This window comes from Coenobita brevimanus, chromosome 35 (assembly GCF_032717465.1).
Source record: "Coenobita brevimanus isolate Jiangsu-jjx chromosome 35, ASM3271746v2, whole genome shotgun sequence".
NCBI lineage: Eukaryota > Metazoa > Arthropoda > Malacostraca > Decapoda > Coenobitidae > Coenobita > Coenobita brevimanus.
In genome coordinates, this window is record NC_136988.1 from 1,952,007 (window position 1) to 1,973,752 (window position 21,746).

The following is a 21,746-nucleotide window of genomic DNA, read 5'->3' on the forward strand; positions in this document are numbered from 1 at the left end:
ATGCAACAGAAAGGATGTAGAATCACAGGATGCAAAAAACAACATCGGCCGGTGAGCTACGTGAAAACAAGCTACAAAAGGGCACAAATTTGGGCCCGGTTACAGTGACAGAACTCTAGTGACTTACCAGTACACAGGATGACCAACACTCTATCCTGAATCTTCAAACATTAAACTTTATTTTTTGCATTTGCTTCCTTAATACACAAACATCTCCATTACAAATCTTATATGTAGTCTTATACCCAAGGAGAGGAAAAAAATGAAAATCAACCTCTGCACTGTTGAATGAAATAATAATCAACCTCAATATTCTGGATTACATTATCTTTATGAAGGGAACCTAAGGCCACGTCCACACCAAGGCCTTTATTCCCGTCGGTTAAGAAAGCCCCTTAACACCTTTTCCTATGTGATTTGTTTTGCTTATTACACCTTCTCAGTGATTTGTTTTGCTTATTACACCTTCTCATCTCTTCTGCATTACTTTAATTGCTCTACCATCGCCACAATGTGCATAAGTAATGTATAAAATAATATTAGCCAGCCGGATCGCAAATGTTATCGGCAAGACTTGTTAGGGAACTTCCTTAACTAATGAAAATATGTGCCTAAATGCCTGCTGGTGTGACTGTGGGGGGTTTGTATGACTGTAACTCACATGTGGCCTCACTGGACATGGGCGGGTACAGTCGAGAACATCTATGGGTTACCGTCACGCAGAACTCCCGCCCACTGTCACCCACGCCAGAATGCATGTGGTGTGGACAGAACACTACCAAATACTGTAAACTCCAGCAGTTATTGGCTTACATGATTAAAAAATGAAATGAGTCCAACTTTACCTCATGTTAAATGTAGCGGCAAAAAGTTAGGCTACCATAGTCCAGCATAGGCAAGGGTAGGTGACTGGCCTACACTCCTAACAGCAGGGGGGCAGGGAGGAGAGGGAAAAAAGAAAAAAAAAAATCCAGCCACCTAATCAGGACTTGGGCCCTAACTAGTATCTCTTATCTATACAAAGCTAGAGTTAAAAAAAGAAAAAAGAAAAGAAAAAAAAAACTGACTGCATAATACAACGCACATCAGCAGGCATAGATACCAATTCACTTCACTGCGACAAACAACCAGGGAGTGCGCAACAAATTCTGAAACAGTCATGCAATTTTCAGAGTCCAACAACCATCTCGGAACACAGGACAAACTCTGAAATCCAAAATGCTTTATCGAACAGCGTAAAGAAAATGGAAAGCTAATTTGCAATAATTTTTGAGAAATCATGTTAGCAGCAAACAGCACCAACACCGGACAATATAGTGAAATGATTAGTAATTTATTATTTGCTCTTCTAACATCAAGAAAAAAAAAAAAAAATTTACAGAAAAAAAAAAAAAAAAGGGAAGAGATGGTATTAGCATCCTCCATCCCATTTTTTTTCTTTTTCCCTTTAAGTACACATTTTGGAAAATGGATTTTTAGATTTCAGAGTTTGTCCTGTACTGTCAAATTTTTTTTTTTTTCTAAGCTGTGACTTGATATTACTGTCAGCAACTGTGCGAGAGGAAAAGCTGGTCAATCTCATCAAGTTATTACCGCATGTGCACACAGACAGACACAGACACAGACACACAGGTGTATGATCATCCAAGCCCTATACTCTCACCAGCTTACCCACCAAGCCTGGGGACTATCTTTTTATCCCTTTCAGTCAAGTCACACGTCTTCCATCATTATTCTTGCTACTCACAATGTTATTCAGCTTAGGTGGGACTTTTTCTAACTACAGGGGTTAGATGAAGCCTTAATTAAACCCTTTCACACCTAGGAATCCTCCCCAAAGTGAAATAAAAAGTCTAGTTGTAGCCTGATTAAAATGAGAACCAGTCAAAATGAAGGGATCAATATTATTTTTGCTTTCCCCAAATGATTTAACTCAGCTGTGTGGAGGGGGGGAGGGGGCTGGGGTAACTGAAACTTAGGATGTCAACAAAATAACACCCCAGGAAACAGGGAAAAGAAGCTATGAGTGGAAAAACATGAGGGGGGGGGGGGGGAATCAGTGTTGACAAAAGTTACTAGTTAATTAAGAGGGCAAAAAACTAGACTGCATAAGAAATAATATTGAGAGAGAGAGAGAGAGAGAGAGAAAGGGGGGGAGGAGAACCAGAGGAAAACAGAGCCAAACGCAGTACCCCATAATAATCTGGGTGGAGGGCAACACAAAAAAAATAAGCACATACAAAATTAATGGGGAAAAATATGATACGAAAAACATGAATTTAACAAGATAACGGGCTCATTATAAAAAAAAAAAAAAATGTGGATCCAAAAAACATGAATTTAAGAGTATAACTGGGGGGGGGGAGACATGGACTCAAAAAACATGAATTAAGGGGATAACTGACAATAAAAAAAAAAAAAAAAAAAAAAAAAAAACCCTTAGAAGATAACACATTCATACAAAGCCAGACCGTCAAATTATGTATACCTGTCTTGTCACTAAATCTGGACAGCACAAAAAAAAAAAAAAAAAAAAAAAAAAAACGACACTAGGGGGGAGGGGGGAAAGAACGGGGAGGGGAGGGAGGGGGTTCATACAAGTCTATAATGACAAAAAATATATACCTGTCCAGTCACTGCAAAATCTGGACAGGCTGCTTAACGACGTGTGGCACCTGCAATCACGTCATCAACCAGCAACTGTTTGTCTTTCCATCTTGTTTGACTCGTCCTCTGATCCCTCCACCTTACTCCATTGATCTGAAAAAGAATGGACACTTATTTTTCATCTTAAACACCCTAAAAATAATAATCAAATATCTATCTATATATCAATTGCCAGACGCCTTAATCCCGTAGGGAGTGGCCACAAATAAATCGCCTCCATGTAGCCCTGTCCCCCGCCATTTCACCACCCTGCTCTCAGCTCACACCCCCCTCTCTCATATACCTCTCCACTCCATCCCTCCATCTCATCCTTGGCCTTCCCCTCCCTCCCCCCCCTCCACCTCACTCACATACACTCTCTTTGTTAGTCTCTCCCTCTCCACATGGCCAACTTAAAAACCTAAAAATAATAATAAAACATAAATAAATAACCTCACTTGATTTCCTAAGATACACTTGTTGCCTCTGACATCAAAGCAAAATTAAACACCAAGTGATAAAGGAAGAGGTAACAGTGGGAGCAGATACCATGTGATGTTAAGCCTCATTGATCATCTTGAACCTAAGCCTTTGAGCATGTGGTGGGTTATTTACTATCCTGGTATACAAAACCCTATATTATTCAGGTTACTACAGTTCTCTCTCTATCAGGTGGACTCAGGCCTTTGGGGTTTGAATTGTGAGTCAATGGGAGTCTGGCTCATTCAACTGGGCAATGTCTGGTTAGTATCTTAATCTATCAAGTTTTCTTTGGCTCTCTGAGTTTTGTTTAATTATAACACCCGGGCTCCTACGCTCCTCATGGGGCAACGTAGGATTGGATGATGGATGGATGGATAACAGCCAGTCCATATTACTCCTTTCACAGTGTAGCAACTCAAGGCCCTGCAACTATGATTCAGTACATTTATGAGTGCATGATTACCATGGCTTGGGGCAGAGGGAAGGAGCAATGTCTTTAATATCAAACCAGTTATTACCTCTCGCAAATCACACCCAAGGCCATGGCAAGGCTATCAATCAGCCTGGGGCGATGTAACCACCACACTACCAGGTATCTAAATACTACAGAAGAACGACCTCACGGAAACTGTTGCCATTCTCACACAAAGTATCTACGGTGAACTAGGTAACTCTACATTAATTTGAAAACAGCCAGGTTTGGGCAGCTAGCTTATGTGTATTCAAAGTTTAGAAGTCTGAGCTTTAAAATGCTGACTGTTAAATCTACATACACAAGTGGCTATGTAAGTACAGTATGAGCAAATATACACCAGATCTTCTTACATGATTTTGGGAAATGAAGAAAACTGAACATTATCGGAAACTGCTGAAGGATAAATGGAGTTTTATAAGGAAAACTCATCCGGAACCAGACCCCTCAGGAACTTCACCCCTAATCCCGCAAAGGGTGGCTACAGACAAAACGCCTCCAAGTCGCTCTGTCACCCACCATTTGACTGCCCTCCCTCCAACTCACTCCCCCCTCCCTCATATACATCTCAACTCCATCCCTCCACCTTATCATTACACAAGCAATAAACCCCAACCACCCCTCAGATGGACCCTATACAAACTCCATCCATCTGGGGTGCCTTAACCCACTAAACCATCAGGCATCACTTGGTTAGTTATACAGCCAAAATAATAATAATAACGATGATGATAATAATAATAATAATAATCCATCCATCCATCATCCAATCCTACATTGCCCCATGAGGAGCGTAGGAGCCTGGAGCTAGGCAGTTGGTCCCAACATTGAAGAGAGTGAAATAATAATAACAATAATAATAATAATATATTAAAAAAAAAAGGGGCTGACTTTAAGGAACAGTGAGGGTTAGTATAGACATTACATTAACACAGGACAATTTTATCCCAACTGATTCAGCACATTTTTAACACGCAAGGCATGTAAAAAAAGATACAGAAATGTGAACCCTGACCCTGTAAATAGAAGTTACAATTATTACACACAATACATTTATAAAAGACCATTTTGATTCATACAGTATTCATACACCCTCTAGTCTATCTATCTATTGCCAGGCGCCGTAATCCCGTAAGGGGTGGCCACAAATCGCCTCCATGTCGCCGTGTCCCCCGCCATTTCATTACCCTGCTCCCAGCTCACACTCCCCTCTCTCATACCTCTCCACTCTATCTCTCCATCTCATCCTTGGCCTTCCCCTCCCTCTCCCCCCCTCCACCTCAATCACATACACTCTCCTTGTCAGTCTCTCGCTCTCCCTGCAGTGTGCTGTAAAATGTTAAATGATTACGAATGTGACACAAAGAATTAAACAAGGAATAAAGGTGTGAACCTATACCTCACAAACTCCCAAAATTTCCTAAAAGTAAATTATGGTGTACAATACAGGATCGTGTTCACATACCAAAGATACAGCAATTACCATCTATCTATCTATAGCCCGACGCTCTAATCCTACAAAGGGTGGCCACAGACAAAACGCCTCCAAGTCGCTCTGTCACCCACCATTTGACTGCCCTCCCCCCAACTCACTCCCCCCTCCCTCATATACCTCTCAACTCCATCCCTCCACCTCATCCTCGGTCTTCCCCTCCCTCTCCCTCCCTCCACCTCACCTACATACACCCTCTTAGTCAGTCTTTCATTCTCCATTCTCTCCACATGTCCAAACCACCTCAGTGTATTTCTCCTAATCTTCTCAACCACATCCACATCCACTCCACAACGTTCCTTCTTGATTTGTCAACCTGTCCCTCCACGTCACTCCACATGCTCCTCACAAGTAACTCATTTCCACTGCTCTCACTCTTGACTTGTTCCCCTCTTGCAAGGTCCACGCCTCGCTTCCATACGTCAGGGTAGGGATCCCAATACTATCATGCAGTGACTTCTTAACTTCCATACTCACCTCCCTATTTCTCATCACTGCTTTCAGTGTACCAACAACCAACTGAAGAATTACTGTGGAAAATAAGAGGACTGAAGAATTACTGTGGAAAATATGAAGACTGAAGAATTACTGTGGAAAATAAGAAGACTGAGGAATTACTGTGGAAAATAAGAAGACTGAGGAATTACTGTGGAAAATAAGACTGAAGAATTACTGTGGAAAATAAGACTGAAGAAGTACTACGAAGACTGAAGAATTACTAAGGAAAATAAAGACTGAAGAATTACTATGGAAAATAAAGACTGAGGAATTACTATGGAAAATAAAGACTGAAGAATTACTATGGAAAATAAAGATTGAGGAATTACTGTGGAAAATAAGACTGAAGAATTACTGTGGAAAATACGAAGACTGAAGAGTTACTGTGGAAAATAAGACTGAAGAATTACTGCGGAAAACTCGAGCATTAACCTACCTTGACCTGGAGCGTGACCTGGACCTGGACCTTGAGCGTGACCTCGATCTCGACTTTGACCTGGACCTCGAGTTGGACCTCTGGTGGTACCTCTCCCTCTCCTCGCCCGCCATCTCCTGCTCGGCCTGCCATCCCTCCTCCGCCTCACCGCCGTTCTCAGGCTGCTGGGGGGACCTGGACGGGCGCCTCTCTTCGGGGGTGCGGGACTTGCTCTTGCTTCCCGAGCGAGAACGCGAACGTGAACGTGATCTGGATTCTGACCTGCGGATGGCATGAGAATATACTGTACTTTTTTTTTTTTTTAATGCAGGGAAGAAGGAACCAAATGCCAGGAGCCTGCAAACAGTTCCCTTAAAAAAAAAAAAAAAAAAAAAAAAAAAGAGAGAGAGAGAGAGAGAGAGAGAGAGAGAGCCAGAGCCAAATTCAAGATCCGTTCATTTTGAGATGCCTGGACACACTGCATTTGAAAGACTGGAGATCATAGGAAGTAGGAAATACTGACAGAGGGAGACAGTTCCAGAGTTGACCTGTTGGGACTGGGAGTAACGGTTAACTCTTGCATTAGAGAGTTGGACAAAAAAGGGATGAGAGTTTGCTGCTAGACGGGTACTACGCGCCCGTCGTAGAGGTGGAGGAATGCAAGCAGACAGTTCAGAGGAGCAGTGACCATTGAAGTAGTGATAGAAAAGAGATAAAGATGCAACAGTGCGGCAAAGAGACAGAGGTTGAAGGGAACCAGTAAGAGGAGCAGTGACCATTGAAGTAGCGATAGAAAAGAGATAAAGATGCAACAGTGCGGCGAAGAGACAGAGGTTGAAGGGAACCAGTAAGAGGAGCAGTGACCATTGAAGTAGCGATAGAAAAGAGATAAAGATGCAACAGTGCGGCGAAGAGACAGAGGTTGAAGGGAGTCAGTAAGAGGAGCAGTGACCATTGAAGTAGCGATAGAAAAGAGATTAAGATGCAACGGTACGGCGAAGAGACAGAGGTTGAAGGGAGCCAGTAAGAGGAGCAGTGACCATTGAAGTAGCGATAGAAAAGAGATAAAGATGCAACAATGCGGCGAAGAGAGAGAGGTTGAAGGGAGTCAGTAAGAGCAGTGACCATTGAAGTAGCGACAGAAAAGAGATAAAGATGCAACAGTGAGGAGAAATGGAATGCTTTTTGTTCACCCACTGCCAGATACCTCAATCCCATATGGGGTGGCCATAAACAAATCACCTCCATATTGTCCCGTCCTCTGTCATTTCGCTGCCCTCCCTCCAACTCACACACACACACATTCACACACTCATATATCTCTCAATGCCGTCCCTGCATCTCATCTTGCGTGTAGCTTTAATATATTCTATGATGGATTTTGTAAAGGGAAATTAACAGAAAGCAGTGCAGCATGTTTGAGCAAATGAACAAAAACACATCATCATCATCATCATCCAGACCTCCTTTCCCACCCCAGGGCAGAGTGAGGAGTAGCAATGTCCAGACAGCCTAAATTTGCTTAATCCAATGGGCCACGCTTCCATTTACTCACCATTCAAGCCCCCGGAATCCTGGCTCTATCTGATATGCCAAAAACATTAACCACAAAACACATCCACGAACAGCCGGAGAGAGCGGACGTCCAAGGCATCGCTCCTAACCTTGAGTAATTTCAGGAATTTTGTCTGTCCTGTCTCCTAGGGTCTTTCTTTAAATTTAAAATAATGAAAGTTGGTAGACTACCAAAAATGTAAAGATTTGTTGGCAATAGTATACATGAATGTTTGTGGCTTATTCGGTAACAGCTGTTTAGGTACTTTACATTAAACATGGCCGAAAACATAAACAATGAGGGAATGGAATTTCAAGGATTTGATGCTAATACTAATGTCATGGACCTGGTGAAAACATTAATTATGAGGATTAGTGAACTCGAAAAAAAAGTAGAGAATCTAGTGATAAAGGATGTATCAGGAAATACGGAAACCACCATACAGAGTCTAATCCAGTCCAACGAAACAGCCAATGAAGAGATTAGGAATTTGAAGAGGGAAAATGTTGAACTGAGGAGGAAACTTGAAGAGAGTACTAATAAAACGGAGAAGGTGAGTAATGTACTAGAAGAACATAAGGCAAAGTGGGCACACGTAGAAGAAGAACAGAAAGAAGTGGTCAGCTTAAGAGAGATCATCCAGGAAGAAAGGGAAATGAACAAGAAAGAAATGGAAGAAAATGTAGTGAAAATACTGAAGAAAAAAAGAGAAAATAGTGAGAGAAACTGTAGAAAGGAACAGATGTGTGGTAGTATTTGGAAACAGGGAAGAGGAAGAAAAGGTTAGGTTCGCAAGACTCGAGAGAGACACGAACATGGTGAGAGGAATATTAGGCAAGATTGACCCCGAAGGAGACAAGTGGGTAAAAGAAATTGAGGAAGTAAGGAGGATAGGGCCTTATAAGAAAGGGGAAACAAGACCAATGAGAGTCAAGTTTACATCAGAAAGTGTAATAAATGAGATACTTAAAGTGACCTGGAAATTAAGCAAAGAGGTGGGGATGGAAAATATTATAATAAGAAAAGATCTGAATGAAGAAGAAAGAGAAGTTTTAAAATCATTAAAGGAAGAAGTAAAGGAAAAAAATGATAAGAGGACAGAGGAAGAACGTAATACTTTTTTTTGGAGAGTATTGGATATGAAAGTAAGGAAATGGTATTTAAGGAAACAGAAGTGAAGGAAACTAGGGGGGATGGTTGGGAAAGATCAGAAGTTGAGGAAGTGGTACGGACAGAGAGTAGGAGAGAAGAGGGTACTAATAATGTCAAAAATAATTTGAAGGTGATATATACTAATGTTGATGGTTTCATATCGACAAGGATCGAAATTAATGATTTCTTGAGAGAACATGAACCTGATGTCATGTGCTTTGTAGAGACCAAATTAAGAGAAGATATTGATGTTCATTTGGGAGATGGTAAATACAAACTGTGGAGAAAAGACAGAAAAGAAAAAAAGGGAGGAGGAGTGATGATAGCAGTGAAGAACAACATAAATGTAGATACTGTGGAAATGGGAGAAGGCAGGGCTGAAGTGATATATATGAAATTAGAAACTGGAGAGAATGTTAAGAGAGATATGGCGCTAGTGTATGTTCCCCAAAGACGAGAGCATGGAAGGATGACGAATACCATGAGATGTTGTCAGATATGGCTAGCTACTTGCAAAAAATAATTGAGAAAAGCAATAATATAATTTTGGTGGGTGACTTTAATTGTAAAGAGGTGAACTGGGAGGAATGGTACTCGGGAGGCGGCGAGGATTCGTGGGGCACTATGTTATTAAATATAATAATGAATAATGTGATGACGCAATGGGTCAAAGAAGAGACACGGTTTCGAGGTGAGGACACACCAGCAAGGTTAGATTTACTGTTCACCAAAGAACCCGATGTAATAGAATCATTGGAATATCTCTGTCCTTTGGGAAAAAGTGATCACGTGGTCATTGAGTTCCAGATGTTAATAGGAAACGTCGAGCCAAGAGACGAGCTTCATAGACAGGGAAGATACAACTCTGGCAAAGCAAATTTTACAGGATTGAGAAACTTTTTTGAAAATGCGGATTGGAGAAAATTCAGAGAAACAAGAGAGATACAGAGGAAGTGGAATATCTTTCTAGACCTCTATAATTTGGGAGTGGAAAAATTTGTACCAAGAGTAAGAGGGAAAGAAAACAGGAAAAAGGAGTGGTTTAATAGAAGGTGTATGATAGCCAAAAAAAAGAGAGATAAGGCGTGGAACAATTGGAGAAAGAGAGGTAACGACAGAACAAAGGAAGAATATAAAAGAACAAGAAACGAATAGACAAGAATACGTAGGGAAGAAGAAAGGAATTTTGAAAAAGGTATAATTGACAAATGCAAGGATGAACCCAAACTGTTTTATAGATTTGTTAATGGTAAACTGAAACAAAAGGAAGGAATCACCAAGCTGAAAGTAGATGGAGAGGTCTTTAAGGATGCGGCAATGCAAGCAGAAATAATGAACAAACGTTTCCAGTCAGTTTTCACTAAAGAAAAGGAGCTTGTAGAAGGGGAGGGAGTGATTAGAAATGTTCCGGTGATGAAAGATATAAAAGTGGAGGTGCAGGAAGTGTATAAATTACTGGAAACTCAAGATGTAAGGAAAGCCCCAGGACCTGATGGAATTTCTAATTGGGTACTGAAGGAATGCAGAGAGCAACTGGCGGATAAAATTCACAGCTTAATTGTATGCTCACTGGAAGAGGGGAAAGTGCCAAAAGAATGGAAGAGGGCAAATGTGGTACCAATTTACAAGGGAGGAAACAGGGAAGAACCCCTGAATTATAGACCAGTGTCTCTAACCAGCATGGTCGCAAAATTGTGTGAGAGAATCCTGAAAGACAGATGGATAAAATATCTGGAAGAGATGAATATTTTGGCTGAATGTCAGTTTGGATTCAGAAGTGGAAGGTCATGTGTTTCAAACTTGTTGAGCTTTTACTCAAGAGCGATTGACGTGGTACAGGAGAGAGATGGTTGGGTGGATTGTGTGTACTTAGACTTAGAGAAGGCCTTTGACAAGGTACCTCATAAGAGACTAATGTGGACACTAGAATATATAGGAGGACTAAAGGGGAAACTTCTGGAATGGATGAGAGACTTTTTGAGAGACAGACAAATGAGGACAGTAATAAAGGAAAAGATGTCTGGATGGAGGGAAGTAACAAGTGGAGTCCCTCAAGGCTCAGTGTTGGCGCCAGTAATGTTCCTGATTTACGTAAATGATATGGTAGATGGAGTGAACAGTTATGCGAGTCTGTTTGCTGATGATGTAAAGATCTTGAGGAAGATAGAGGTTGAGGAGGATTGTAAAATACTGCAGGAGGATTTGGATAGGATACACAATTGGAGCCGGACGTGGGAAATGAAATTTAATGTAAAGAAATGTAAAATATTGGAAATGGGTAAAAGTACCAGGAGACCATCACTGAATTATTTTTTGGGTAATGAATTAATCACAATAAGGAGAGAAGAGAAAGATTTGGGAGTGCTGGTCCAAGATAGTTTGTCACCAGAAAAGCACATTAACAAGATAGTTGGAGAGACTTATAAGCTCTTGACTAACATAAGAGTAGCATTTCATTATATGGATGAGGAAATGATGAAAAAATTGATAGTGGCCATGATCCGCCCCAGGTTAGAATATGCAGCGGTAGTGTGGTGCCCACACAAAAAGAAAGATATAAACAAGATTGAGAGAATACAAAGAACAGCAACCAAGATGGTCCCCAGTCTGACAGACCTGTCATACAGAGAGAGGCTGGAAAAAATGGATTTGCCTTCATTAGAGGAAAGGAGAAAGAGGGGAGACATGATTGCGGTGTTCAGGACCATGGTGGGAGTAGATAAAATTGACAAAGAAGATCTGTTTGTATGGGATAAGAGAGCAACAAGAGGACATGGAATGAAATTGAAAAAGTCAAGCTGCTTGAAGGATATCAAGAAATATAGCTTTCCTTACAGAAGTATAGACTTATGGAATAGCCTGGACAAAGAGATTGTCCAGTCTAAAAACTTAAACGAGTTTAAAGTTAAATTCGACTTATTGAGAAACAGCGACGGAAACCCACGAGCATAGTACATTCCGTGTATATCACAATTAGGTATATTCTTAAATATTTGGAACGACTTAGACAAAGAGGTGGTGCATGAGAAAAACATTCATGTGTGCAAAGGTAGACTTGATAAATGTGGACATGGAGACAGGACAACACGAGCATTGCTCAATTCCTGTATACTACAAATAGGTAAATACAAAGGGATATAATACTGTTCTTTGATGTCTGGGATGCATTACACCCTAACTTTTACACAGCATAAAGAAACTGCCAAACCACCCTAACTTGTAGCAATGAAACTGATAATGTGTGTGTGTGTGTGTTTTAGTCATGTATGTGTGTGTGTGTGTGTGTGTGTGTGTGTGAGAGAGAGGTAAATATTTAACAAGGTACCCACCACTTTAGGAATTCTTAAACACCACTTGAACAACCACACGCAGACTGACCTTGATCGTGAGTGCCTCCTCCTTGACCTAGAGCGCGACCTGGAGCGTGACCTTGATCGCCTGCTCCTCCTCCTTGACCTTGACCTCGACCTTGAGCGTGACCTTGATCTGCCGGCAAAAGAATACAGAACTTGTATTTATAAAAGATACTAAGCTTAACTTGTGTATGGGATTGTTTGTATGTTTGCCTTCACACACACACACACATACACACAACTAAAACACACACACACACACACACAACTAAAACACACACACACACACACAACTAAAACACACACACACACAACTAAAACACACACACACACACGACCTCTGGTTGTTACTTATGTATTGGTACTTATTTAACTAACTACTATATCTGTGTGTGTGTGTGTTAATATATCCGTTCATCATCAATAATCCATGTGTAACAGGAAGCTGAAGAACAGACATTATAACACCTACAAGAATGATTATGAGACATATGGGAAAACCAGTATTTTGGAATAAAAAGTTAAACTGGTGTGGGTGTGGGTGTGGGTGTGGGTGTGGGGGTGTGTTTGGGGGGGGGGAGGTTACAGATGTCATGGGCATTACCTAAATACAGTAATGCACAAAGGGTACCAAAGAAAGTTTTTGAATTTTACACTATACACAAGATGCCTCAGAAAGTCACACTACATGCTAGGAAGTAATTGACTCACAAATATCATACTAAACGCACAGGTACAACTGTATCTCAGTATCATACTACACGCGAGGACAAAAATGTAGTAGAAAATCATACTAACTCCAGGGAAATAACTGATTCGCAAATATGAAGTACAAGGAGATAAGTGCTTCAAAATATGCTGTTCTTACCTAATTGTATCTTTACAGGAATGAGTCAAGCTCATACTGTCCCGTGTCTTAAACTATATTTATCGTACATATCCTTAAATTTGTGAATTATTTTGGCACACACCATTTCATTCGGTAGTGCATTCCACTGATCAATTGCTCTGTTTGGGAAACTGAATTTCCTTACGTCTTTATCATCTCTTCTTATGCAGTTTTTTGCAGTGTCCTCTTGCTGATGCTTCTCCATATGTTAAGTAATCGTTTATGTCTATTTTCTCCTTTCCTGATATGCACTTATATAGCATTTACATGTCACCTCTTTTCCTTCTCTCCTGTAGTGTTGGTAGATTCAGTTTATTTAGTCTTTTTTCGTAGCTTAGGTCCCTTAAGCTTGGTATCCATCTTGTAGCGGCCCTTTGAACTTTTTCAATCTTGTCTATATGCTTTTTGAGATGAGGACTCCAGACTATTGATGCATATTCCAGGGTTGGTCTAATGAATGACGTTATTATCCTTCTTAGCATGTCTTCATTTATGTATGTGAATGCTATTCTCATATTTGCAAGCAGTGTATACATGTTGCTTAAACAACATCGATGGGTCTGGTTAGTACTTGGATGGGCGACCGCCTGGGAACACCAGATGCTGTTGGCATCCCTACGTGTCAAGTGGGGTTGGTGGAGGATTAGTGCCCCTCCCTGTAAAACAATTAACTCTAAGCCCTTGGCCACCCCATTTGGGATACATGGCGTCTGGCAATGGATGGATGGGTATACATGTTCCGTACCTTTTTGCTGATGTGGTCAGCGGGAGATAGTCTGTTATTGATAGTCACACCTAGGTCTTTCTCTCTTTCTGATGTGTATAGGGTTTTATTTCCTAACTTATAATCCCAATCAGGTCTTTTTCCACTTTTACCAAACTTGATTACATGACACTTGTCCACACTGAATTCCATTTGCCATGTACTACTCCATTCATGAAGTTTATTTAATTCTTCTTGTAGCTCCCTACAAGAGTCTGTGTTAGTAATTCTCCTTTGTATTTTTGCATCATCTGCAAACATATCCAGATAGCTCTCATTTCCAGTGTTACTGTTTATATCATTTATATACACCAAAAACATGATTGGTGCCAGCACAGAACCCTGTGGTACTCCACTAGTCACTTCTTTCCATGATGAGTAGTTTCCTCTTAGTACTGTCCTCATTTCTCTTTTTATGAGAAAGTCTTGCATCCAACAAAACAGTTTGCCTCGAATTCCTCCTTGATGGTACAGTTTCCATAAAAGTCTTTGGTGTGGTACTGTGTCAAAAGCTTTCTTGAAATCTAAATAGATACTGTCCACCCATCCTTCCCTTTCCTGTATTGTGTTTGTTACTCTGTCATAGTAGCTCAACAGATTAGTAACACATGATTTTCCTTTTCTGAAACCAAACTGTCTTTCTGTTATCATACTGTGTTCTTCTAGATGATTTACCCAAGCTTTTCTTATAAGCTTTTCTAATACCTTGCTTACAACACTAAACAAACCTCAGCTGACTCACCGCATTTTTTCCTCGTGGTTCTCTTTTTTTTTTGAACAAGTCTTGTTTAAACTTATTATTTTTTTCTTTTTAATAATAAAAAATCATTTAGTCTAACCTGGTACAGAGCTTGACTCATACAAAGATACTAATATAGGTAATGCCACTGGCCGTGTTGGTTCGGTACGGAGCGCCGATGTCGGACGTCTGCCTTGATTGACTCCCTGTGTGTGTGTGTGTGTGTGTGTGTGTGTGTGTGTGTGTGTGTGTGTGAGAGAGAGAGAGAGAGAGAGAGAGAGAGAGAGAACGAATCCAAGCATCAACTCACGAATATCTGCGTCTGCGTCGGCGGTGGGGCGGGGTCTCGGGCCGGCCGTAGCGAGCCATCTGCACCCTCAGCTCTCGGCCATCCACACGCCGCCCATCCATCGACTCCATGGCGTCCTCTGCATCACGCCGATCATAGTACCTGCACCAGACACACCCTGTACTCCCTTCACCTTAACTTGGCCCACATTTTCACCATTTCGTAGCGTGTCAAGTTCCTCAGTCACAGAAAATGACAGTACTACAGCTCTGCATCCATTCCATAGCACTTCCTCATGACTAGCATCATTATCTATCTATCTACTGCCAGATGCCTTAATCCTATAAGGGGTGGCCACAAACAAATCGCCTCCATGTCATCATCTAGGAGTTAATCTATCACTACAACTCCACATTCATAACAATTAGATGGCAATTTTAGGCCAGGTTAGAATGAAAAGTCTATATACAGTGTTAAGTTCTCTATTTCTGGTAGGTGGGGACGCTCTACATCCATTCCGTAGCACTTCCTCATGACTAGCATCCTAATCTAAGTGTTAATCTACTGTTATAACTCCACATTCAAAACAGAAAGATGGCAATTTTAGGCCAGGTTAGAGTGAAAAGTGTATAGTGTTATGTTCTCTATATGTGGTGGCTTTCATTACATTTTTTCTGCTATTAAACTTACATTAAACATCAGAAAAGTTGTTTTATTACAGTTCCTTTGCCACCTATAAAGTTTGTTTGCCCTTCTCACAAGAACCACCTGTTATATGGAAAAATTATTGATATTTCAGAACACATCCCTGATAACCACTGAGGATTAGCTATAAACATCCAATGACAAAGCAACCCACTCCCATCCATTCCATCCACTGCCAGACGCCTCAATCCCGTAAGGGGTGGCCACAAACAAATTGCCTCCATGTCGTCCTGTCCCCCGCCATTTCATTGTCCTGCTCCCAGCTCACAACCCCCTCTCTCATATACCTCTCCACTCCATCCCTGACTAAATACTGCATTCACACAATACAGTACACACATCCTACAAAACTCAATCCAGCCTATACCATAAGTAATGCTGTGTAGCTTCTTCAGTGTGGTAATTCAATTTATCTTGCTACCTTCAGATGATTGTATTCAGCTTGGGGGAAAACTTACTGCACCACATGGGTATAGTGAAGAAAACATCTATTCCCCCCAGTTCAAAAACTATCTTCTATGCTGACTAATACCATATGGCAGTAACATGAGTACCATATGGTAATACAAGATGCTGCCAGATTCTAGTAGTAGTAATGGCTGCAATCCCAGGCTTATCTGAATGTAAACCCAATGGAATGCAGCACAAAGTTGCCCTTGTACAGTTGCTATCCTTCTTTCAGAGGAACAAGGAGGGATTTGTGCAATGTTTGTATAACCAGGCAGCTCCATCTCCCAGTTGTATCTATGCCACCACATGAAGGTGTGCCTAACAAGAATAAATTCAAGGAGTTAAAACATATTTATGCAACCTGATTCAACCTGCATAGTATTAATCCTCAAAATCCTATTAATTTTTCCACATATAAGTGAGAGGGTTAGTACAGATCTCCCTTGTTCCTGTTTCTATGATGCCGTCGATATGCAAACCCCATTGACAGAGTTTTTGAATAGTCACCTTAATGTAATTATTATACATTTCTTATGCAACCACTCATATGTTATACTGATGTGATTTTAATAATTAAAAATGTTTTCTTTATGCATATCACTCCAACTTAAGCCTGTATCATTCACACTGATTACTTGTTCAGTTACAGGCACTAAGAAGGTTGTTATTTACTAAAAGTGAGAGATGCATTGATGGACATGAGTGGAGCCAAAAGCACTAAACTTGTTACATATGAATGTTAACAAAAAAGACAGGCTGGCACCACTTGGTACATATTTATATAAACATTCTATTACTTTCCAAAGGAGCTAATGACACCAAGAATATTTTGTTACTTGTTAAAAGTGAAAGTGATACGCATAGACGGAAATGGATAGAGCCGAAAATAAGTGACTGGCAGACTGGCCAGAAGATGCTGCTGGTGCCTGCCTTGGAAATAATACAGTAATTCCTAGCTGGGGCAGAGCAGTCTTTAAAAAAAAAAAAAAAAAAAAAAAAAAAAAAATATTTATAAGGAGGGATTATTGTATCAACAAACAGGAAAGCAGAGTGATATGAACCGTATACCTGTAAAATGGACTACATCTGTTCAATTACCACTCTGGGAAAAGAGAAACTGATATTCACAATAGTTCCAGAAAATGCCCTATTGCTTGATTATGTCAGACTCTTAGATACAGAGTTTGCCCTAAAAAAAAAAAAAAAAAAAAAAAAAAAGCTTGGTGCCACAAATGATATAGAAAAGAACCACTTTAGATGAAAAATGTGTTAATCCACCTGCTGTGATAATAAATAACCATTAAATGACAAGCCACACCACTTCATCTGCATTAATCCACCTGCTGTGATAATAAATAACCATTAAATGACAAGCCACACCACTTCATCTTCTATTTATGGCTGTATAATACAAACTATATGAGTTGCTGAATAACGTTTAAATCGCCAGCCACACCACTTCATCCGCTATTTATGGTTGTATAATACAAACTATATGAGTTGCTGGATAACGTTTAAATCGCCAGCCACACCACACCATCCGCTAACTATGCCTGTGCAGCGTAATTCAACCCATCCAACTTACTGACCTGACAAACGCAAACCCACGGCTCTCCCTGGAGAATCGGTCACGGGGAATGTAGATGTCGCCCACCTCGCCGTACTTCTCAAACAGCCGCCTCAGGTCCTCCGGTGTCGTCCTGTACGTCAGATTGTCCACCTTCAGGGACGTCATGCCCTTGATATCCGGGGGTCCTCTTCCATAACTCATCCTCCCAAGCTTGGGTACTCTCTAACAATGAATAAAACCACTTGTGTGTGCACCCGACGGTGTGGGACTGTGTAGGTGAGTCTCTTCAGTCAACCTGCAGATGAAACAAAAATAAGGGAAAACTTTATCACTAAGAAAACCGAGGCAACTTAAATACCTCCAGAAAAGGCGTACCGGTACAGCTTTCATATCTCTAGGAAAAAGGAGATCACTTTAGGAAAAAGGAGACCACTTTATTGCCTGTAGGAAAAAGGAGAACACTTTATTGCCTGTAGGAAAAAGGAGAACTTTATTATTTGTAGGAAAATGGAAACAAATTAAATACCTCTAAGAAAAGGAGGGACAACTTTAGTATCCCTTGGAAGGAGGAGCTCTAAAGTGTTCGGGAAAAAGGAGACTAATACCTCCAGGAAAAAAGGAGACAATCATCTCCTGGAGAGAGGGGATAACTTTAGTACAGTACTTCTAAGAAAATGGTGACTTGCAATTTGATGAAACACATCAGGTTTTGTTCATCTGCCATGGAAGTTTTGAAGTAAAAGTTCTCAGATGGTTAACTTGTAATATGCAACTTAGTCACTACAAAGTCCCATGCAAAATACACATTAATTTCTTTTGTGTGTGTGTGTGTGTGTGTGTTTTCTCAACTGATTATCATACTGATTTATAGAAAATGCGTGGTTGGGGTTTACTGCTCATGTAATGCCACTCAGGGATGAGTGAGGTTGGTCACTCATCGTAAATGTCAGGACTAACTGCCTAGCCCAGGGCTCCTACGCTCCTCGTGGGGCAACATAGGATTCGATGATTGATGGATGGACAATGAAGTAAATGTAACAATAAATTAGATCATTATGTTACTACAGTTCTGAAAGCTGCCACTACAGTCTCCTGTGGCGGAGTATTTTTCACCCAGTGAACAGATATTATATTCACTCAAAGAATAATTATCTATCTATCTATTTATTGCCAGGTGCCATAATCCCTAAGGGGAGGCCATTTGACTTTGAGTTATTTGTTTTACAGGGATGGGCACTAACCCTCCACCAACCCACTTGCTGACATGTAGGGAGCATGTATGGTTTGGTTATATGGTTACCACCCAGTGCTGTAAATGGTTTCCTGGCTTACAGGAAACCATTTGGCTTGTCACTCAAAGTAAAGCCACCTGTAAAGGAAAGAATGGCAATAAGAAGTGACAGGAAAGATGGGAGAAATAGGAAGAGTGGAGGGCAGGCACAGAAAAAGAATGATAAAGGCTAAGGAAGAAGTAGGTAGCACTACATCAAGTGTGTGGATGATGGTCGCCACCACCTACCATTAAAGAATAGTTATATGGGTATTAAATGGAAGACAGCATAGTGAAATATGGATATCCAAATAAGAGTCAATATTCACTGTATTGTACTTTAACTGATAACCCCCCCCCTCCCTAAATAAACGAAGGATATTCAAATTTAATCTCTCCTGGGGTACAGTAATACCTCGCTATATGATCTCCCTTTACGCGATGTAAAAAAAAAATTTTTACATCCTTTCCCGCCTACAGAAGGCCAGTCCACTGTTTATTGATGGATCTTCTTTATAATAAAAAATACTCATCTGTACACATTTACTTAGTCCCTGAATCAAATCTAAGTTTTTTTTTTTTTTAAGTCCTATGTCTCCTTAACCCGCTGCGAGCCAGTCCCATTTTAAAACAGTCTGACAATGCCGCGGCCAGCGCCAGTGCTGGTTTAAAACAGTTTAAAATAAAAAACTTCACTGTCACCGCATTTTTCAAGTTTCACAGGTAAAAATTGGCAGGCATGTAAGGTAACTGTTCCTCTACCATCCCCCAGGCTGTCAAGGCCATACACTCACTCGTTCCCCCCCCTCACGCTCGCTCTGCCTCACTCTGCCTGTGTGCCTCACCCAGTGCTGTACATAGTGAAGGCATTTTGTAAATATTTTCATGTAAGTGTAAGTTGTAAATATTTTCTTGTAAGTGTAAGGACTATATAGTGAAGTCAAGTTGTAAATACCTACTTGTAAGTGCCAGGACTGTACATAATGAAGACAGGTTGTACCTATCTACAAGTAAGTGTAAGATAATGCATTCACAGTGAGAAAGACACGCAAATTGTGATAGATGCTGAAGTAATAAGTAATCATAAAAGTGTACTGAACATTGCTATACCTTCCCAGCATAAATACCCGAGTATACCTTACATAGAAAGCGGCTTTCTCTCACGTACGTGGTGAGCATGAGAGCGGCTATACCAGTAAACGAATATGCAGGACTCCATAACACTCATTTTTGAGCCTCAGTGACCATTTTAATGACGAAATCCGTAGTTTCCACATCAAAATCTATCATTTTAGCAAAAATAAATAAATAAATAAAAAAGGTCGAAAAATGGCTGGCACTGGGGTGACCCATAGGGCTAAAAATAGCCAGCACGCGGCGGGTTAAGGATTACTATTGATACCTTTCCTACAGTCTTACAATAATCCTTAAGGAGACACAGGACCACCTCTTAAAAAATCAGCAAAAATTTGTACCTACTTTTCAATTGATTCTGTTGCTTTGTAGAGGGGTACATAAGTGCATTTTATTATGAAGAGGAAACACACTGAGGTGGTTTGGCCATGTGGATAGGATGCAGAGTGAGAGGCTGATGAGGAGAGTGTATCAGAGTGAGGTGGAGGGGGAGAGAGGGATGGGAAGGCCAAGGATGAGATGGAGAGATGGAGTGGAGAGGTATATAAGTGGGGTGTGTGAATTGGAAGCAGGGCAGTGAAATGGCGGGGGACAGGGTGACGTGGATGCGATTTGTTTGTGGCCACCCCGTATAAGGGATTATGGCATTTGGCAACAGATAGACAAATAAAATCCATCAATCAACAAGGAAAATATGATTACACAAGCGATAAGTCAGGTTAGGTTACCACAGCATAAGTTATGTTGGGTGAAGATAAATAAAGTTGGGTTAAGTTACAAAAAGTGAAGTTAGGATTTGACAAAGGCACTGTTAAGGGGGATTTCATTTAAATATGGTGTGTGTCAATCTTCGCACACCACAAGATGGCATTTCTGTCCAGTGCCATTAGGAGTTGTCATCATATCTCACCTTTTAAATGTTCTTCACCACTGATTAAAAAAAAAAAAAAAATTAAACCATCAGAACACATTAATTCTTTACCAATGGGCGTGGCCTTTCCATACTTTTTATTGAAATAAGTCTTTCACAGGTTACTTGTTATTTTTCCTGGATTGCCACGGCTACTGGAGATTTTTATAAACTTACTTCTGAACGCTGTGAATGAGAATTTAGACAGCACTAATATTTTGCCAATGTCTGCCAGTAGCCAACCACATTTAACATTCCTAACACGCATTTAATGATTTGAAAGCAGCCTTAGGTTAGGCTGGATTAGGTTTTGTACGGTTAAACCACTGATTCCCACAGCTTTGACAGAGGATACACTGATGTGTCAGCAGCGCGGTGGTTGGTAAACAATGCAGCCAGTTGGAGACCATCAGTAAACACTGCTGCAGGCCACCTGGCCACTTCCCTAAATTCCCCAAAATAGGTAAGTTTGTTTTTCAATCACTTCCTGCAGTAACAATTGAACAGTTAACTGTGTTGTGTATGTACCAAAAGTACTTACCGTGAGATACCGTAGTTTGTTATAATACTGGAATCGCTGCACCCATTTGGTAAACAATTACCAAATATTCAAAGAATCCCATAAAGAGTTAAGAAAAAAAAAAAGCAAAATAAGGTAGTCCTATGTCTCCTTAATGATTACCATTCATTCTATGGCCACATCTTAATTCAGCTCTGCAATCCTGACAAGCACATGGACTGACTAAATACATCCTCTAATAAGCCCATCAAAAACAGGATACCTTCTTATACTCAGCAAAATAGTCTGGAAACGGTAAAAATAAAATATAAACCTGGTCCTGAGGCTGAAGAGGCTAAAGGCACACACGATACATGGCAAAATGTGGCGTCGAAAAACCCGCCAATTCATCAGTCTTGAGGTCCGCCATCTTGGAAAACAGATAACGCTTATTTCATCGGC

General features: G+C 40.6%; 1 protein-coding gene across 1 annotated transcript; it reads right to left on the reverse strand.

Moving 5' to 3' along the window:
• Positions 1 to 2,593: 2,593 nt before the first annotated feature.
• On the reverse strand, positions 2,594 to 17,714 carry LOC145396247 (uncharacterized). The gene is made up of 5 exons (XM_080269685.1): positions 17,491 to 17,714; positions 14,768 to 14,908; positions 12,092 to 12,199; positions 6,028 to 6,288; positions 2,594 to 2,760 (listed from the first exon to the last, which is right to left on the reverse strand). The coding sequence occupies exons 1-5, from the start codon at positions 17,670 to 17,672 to the stop codon at positions 2,748 to 2,750; spliced, it is 705 nt and encodes a 234-aa protein (XP_080125811.1). The 5' UTR covers positions 17,673 to 17,714; the 3' UTR covers positions 2,594 to 2,747.
• Between the last annotated feature and the right edge of the window lie 4,032 nt (positions 17,715 to 21,746).

Coding starts and splice junctions, on each gene's coding strand:
- LOC145396247 (XM_080269685.1), bottom strand. CDS start 17,672: ATGAGTTATGGAAGAGGACCCCCGGATATCAAGGGCATGACGTCCCTG. Junction 14,909..17,490: donor CGTGGGTTTGCGTTTGTCAG/GTCAGTAAGTTG, acceptor TGTCTGGTGCAG/GTACTATGATCGGCGTGATG. Junction 6,289..12,091: donor AGGAGGCACTCACGATCAAG/GTCAGTCTGCGT, acceptor TGCCATCCGCAG/GTCAGAATCCAGATCACGTT.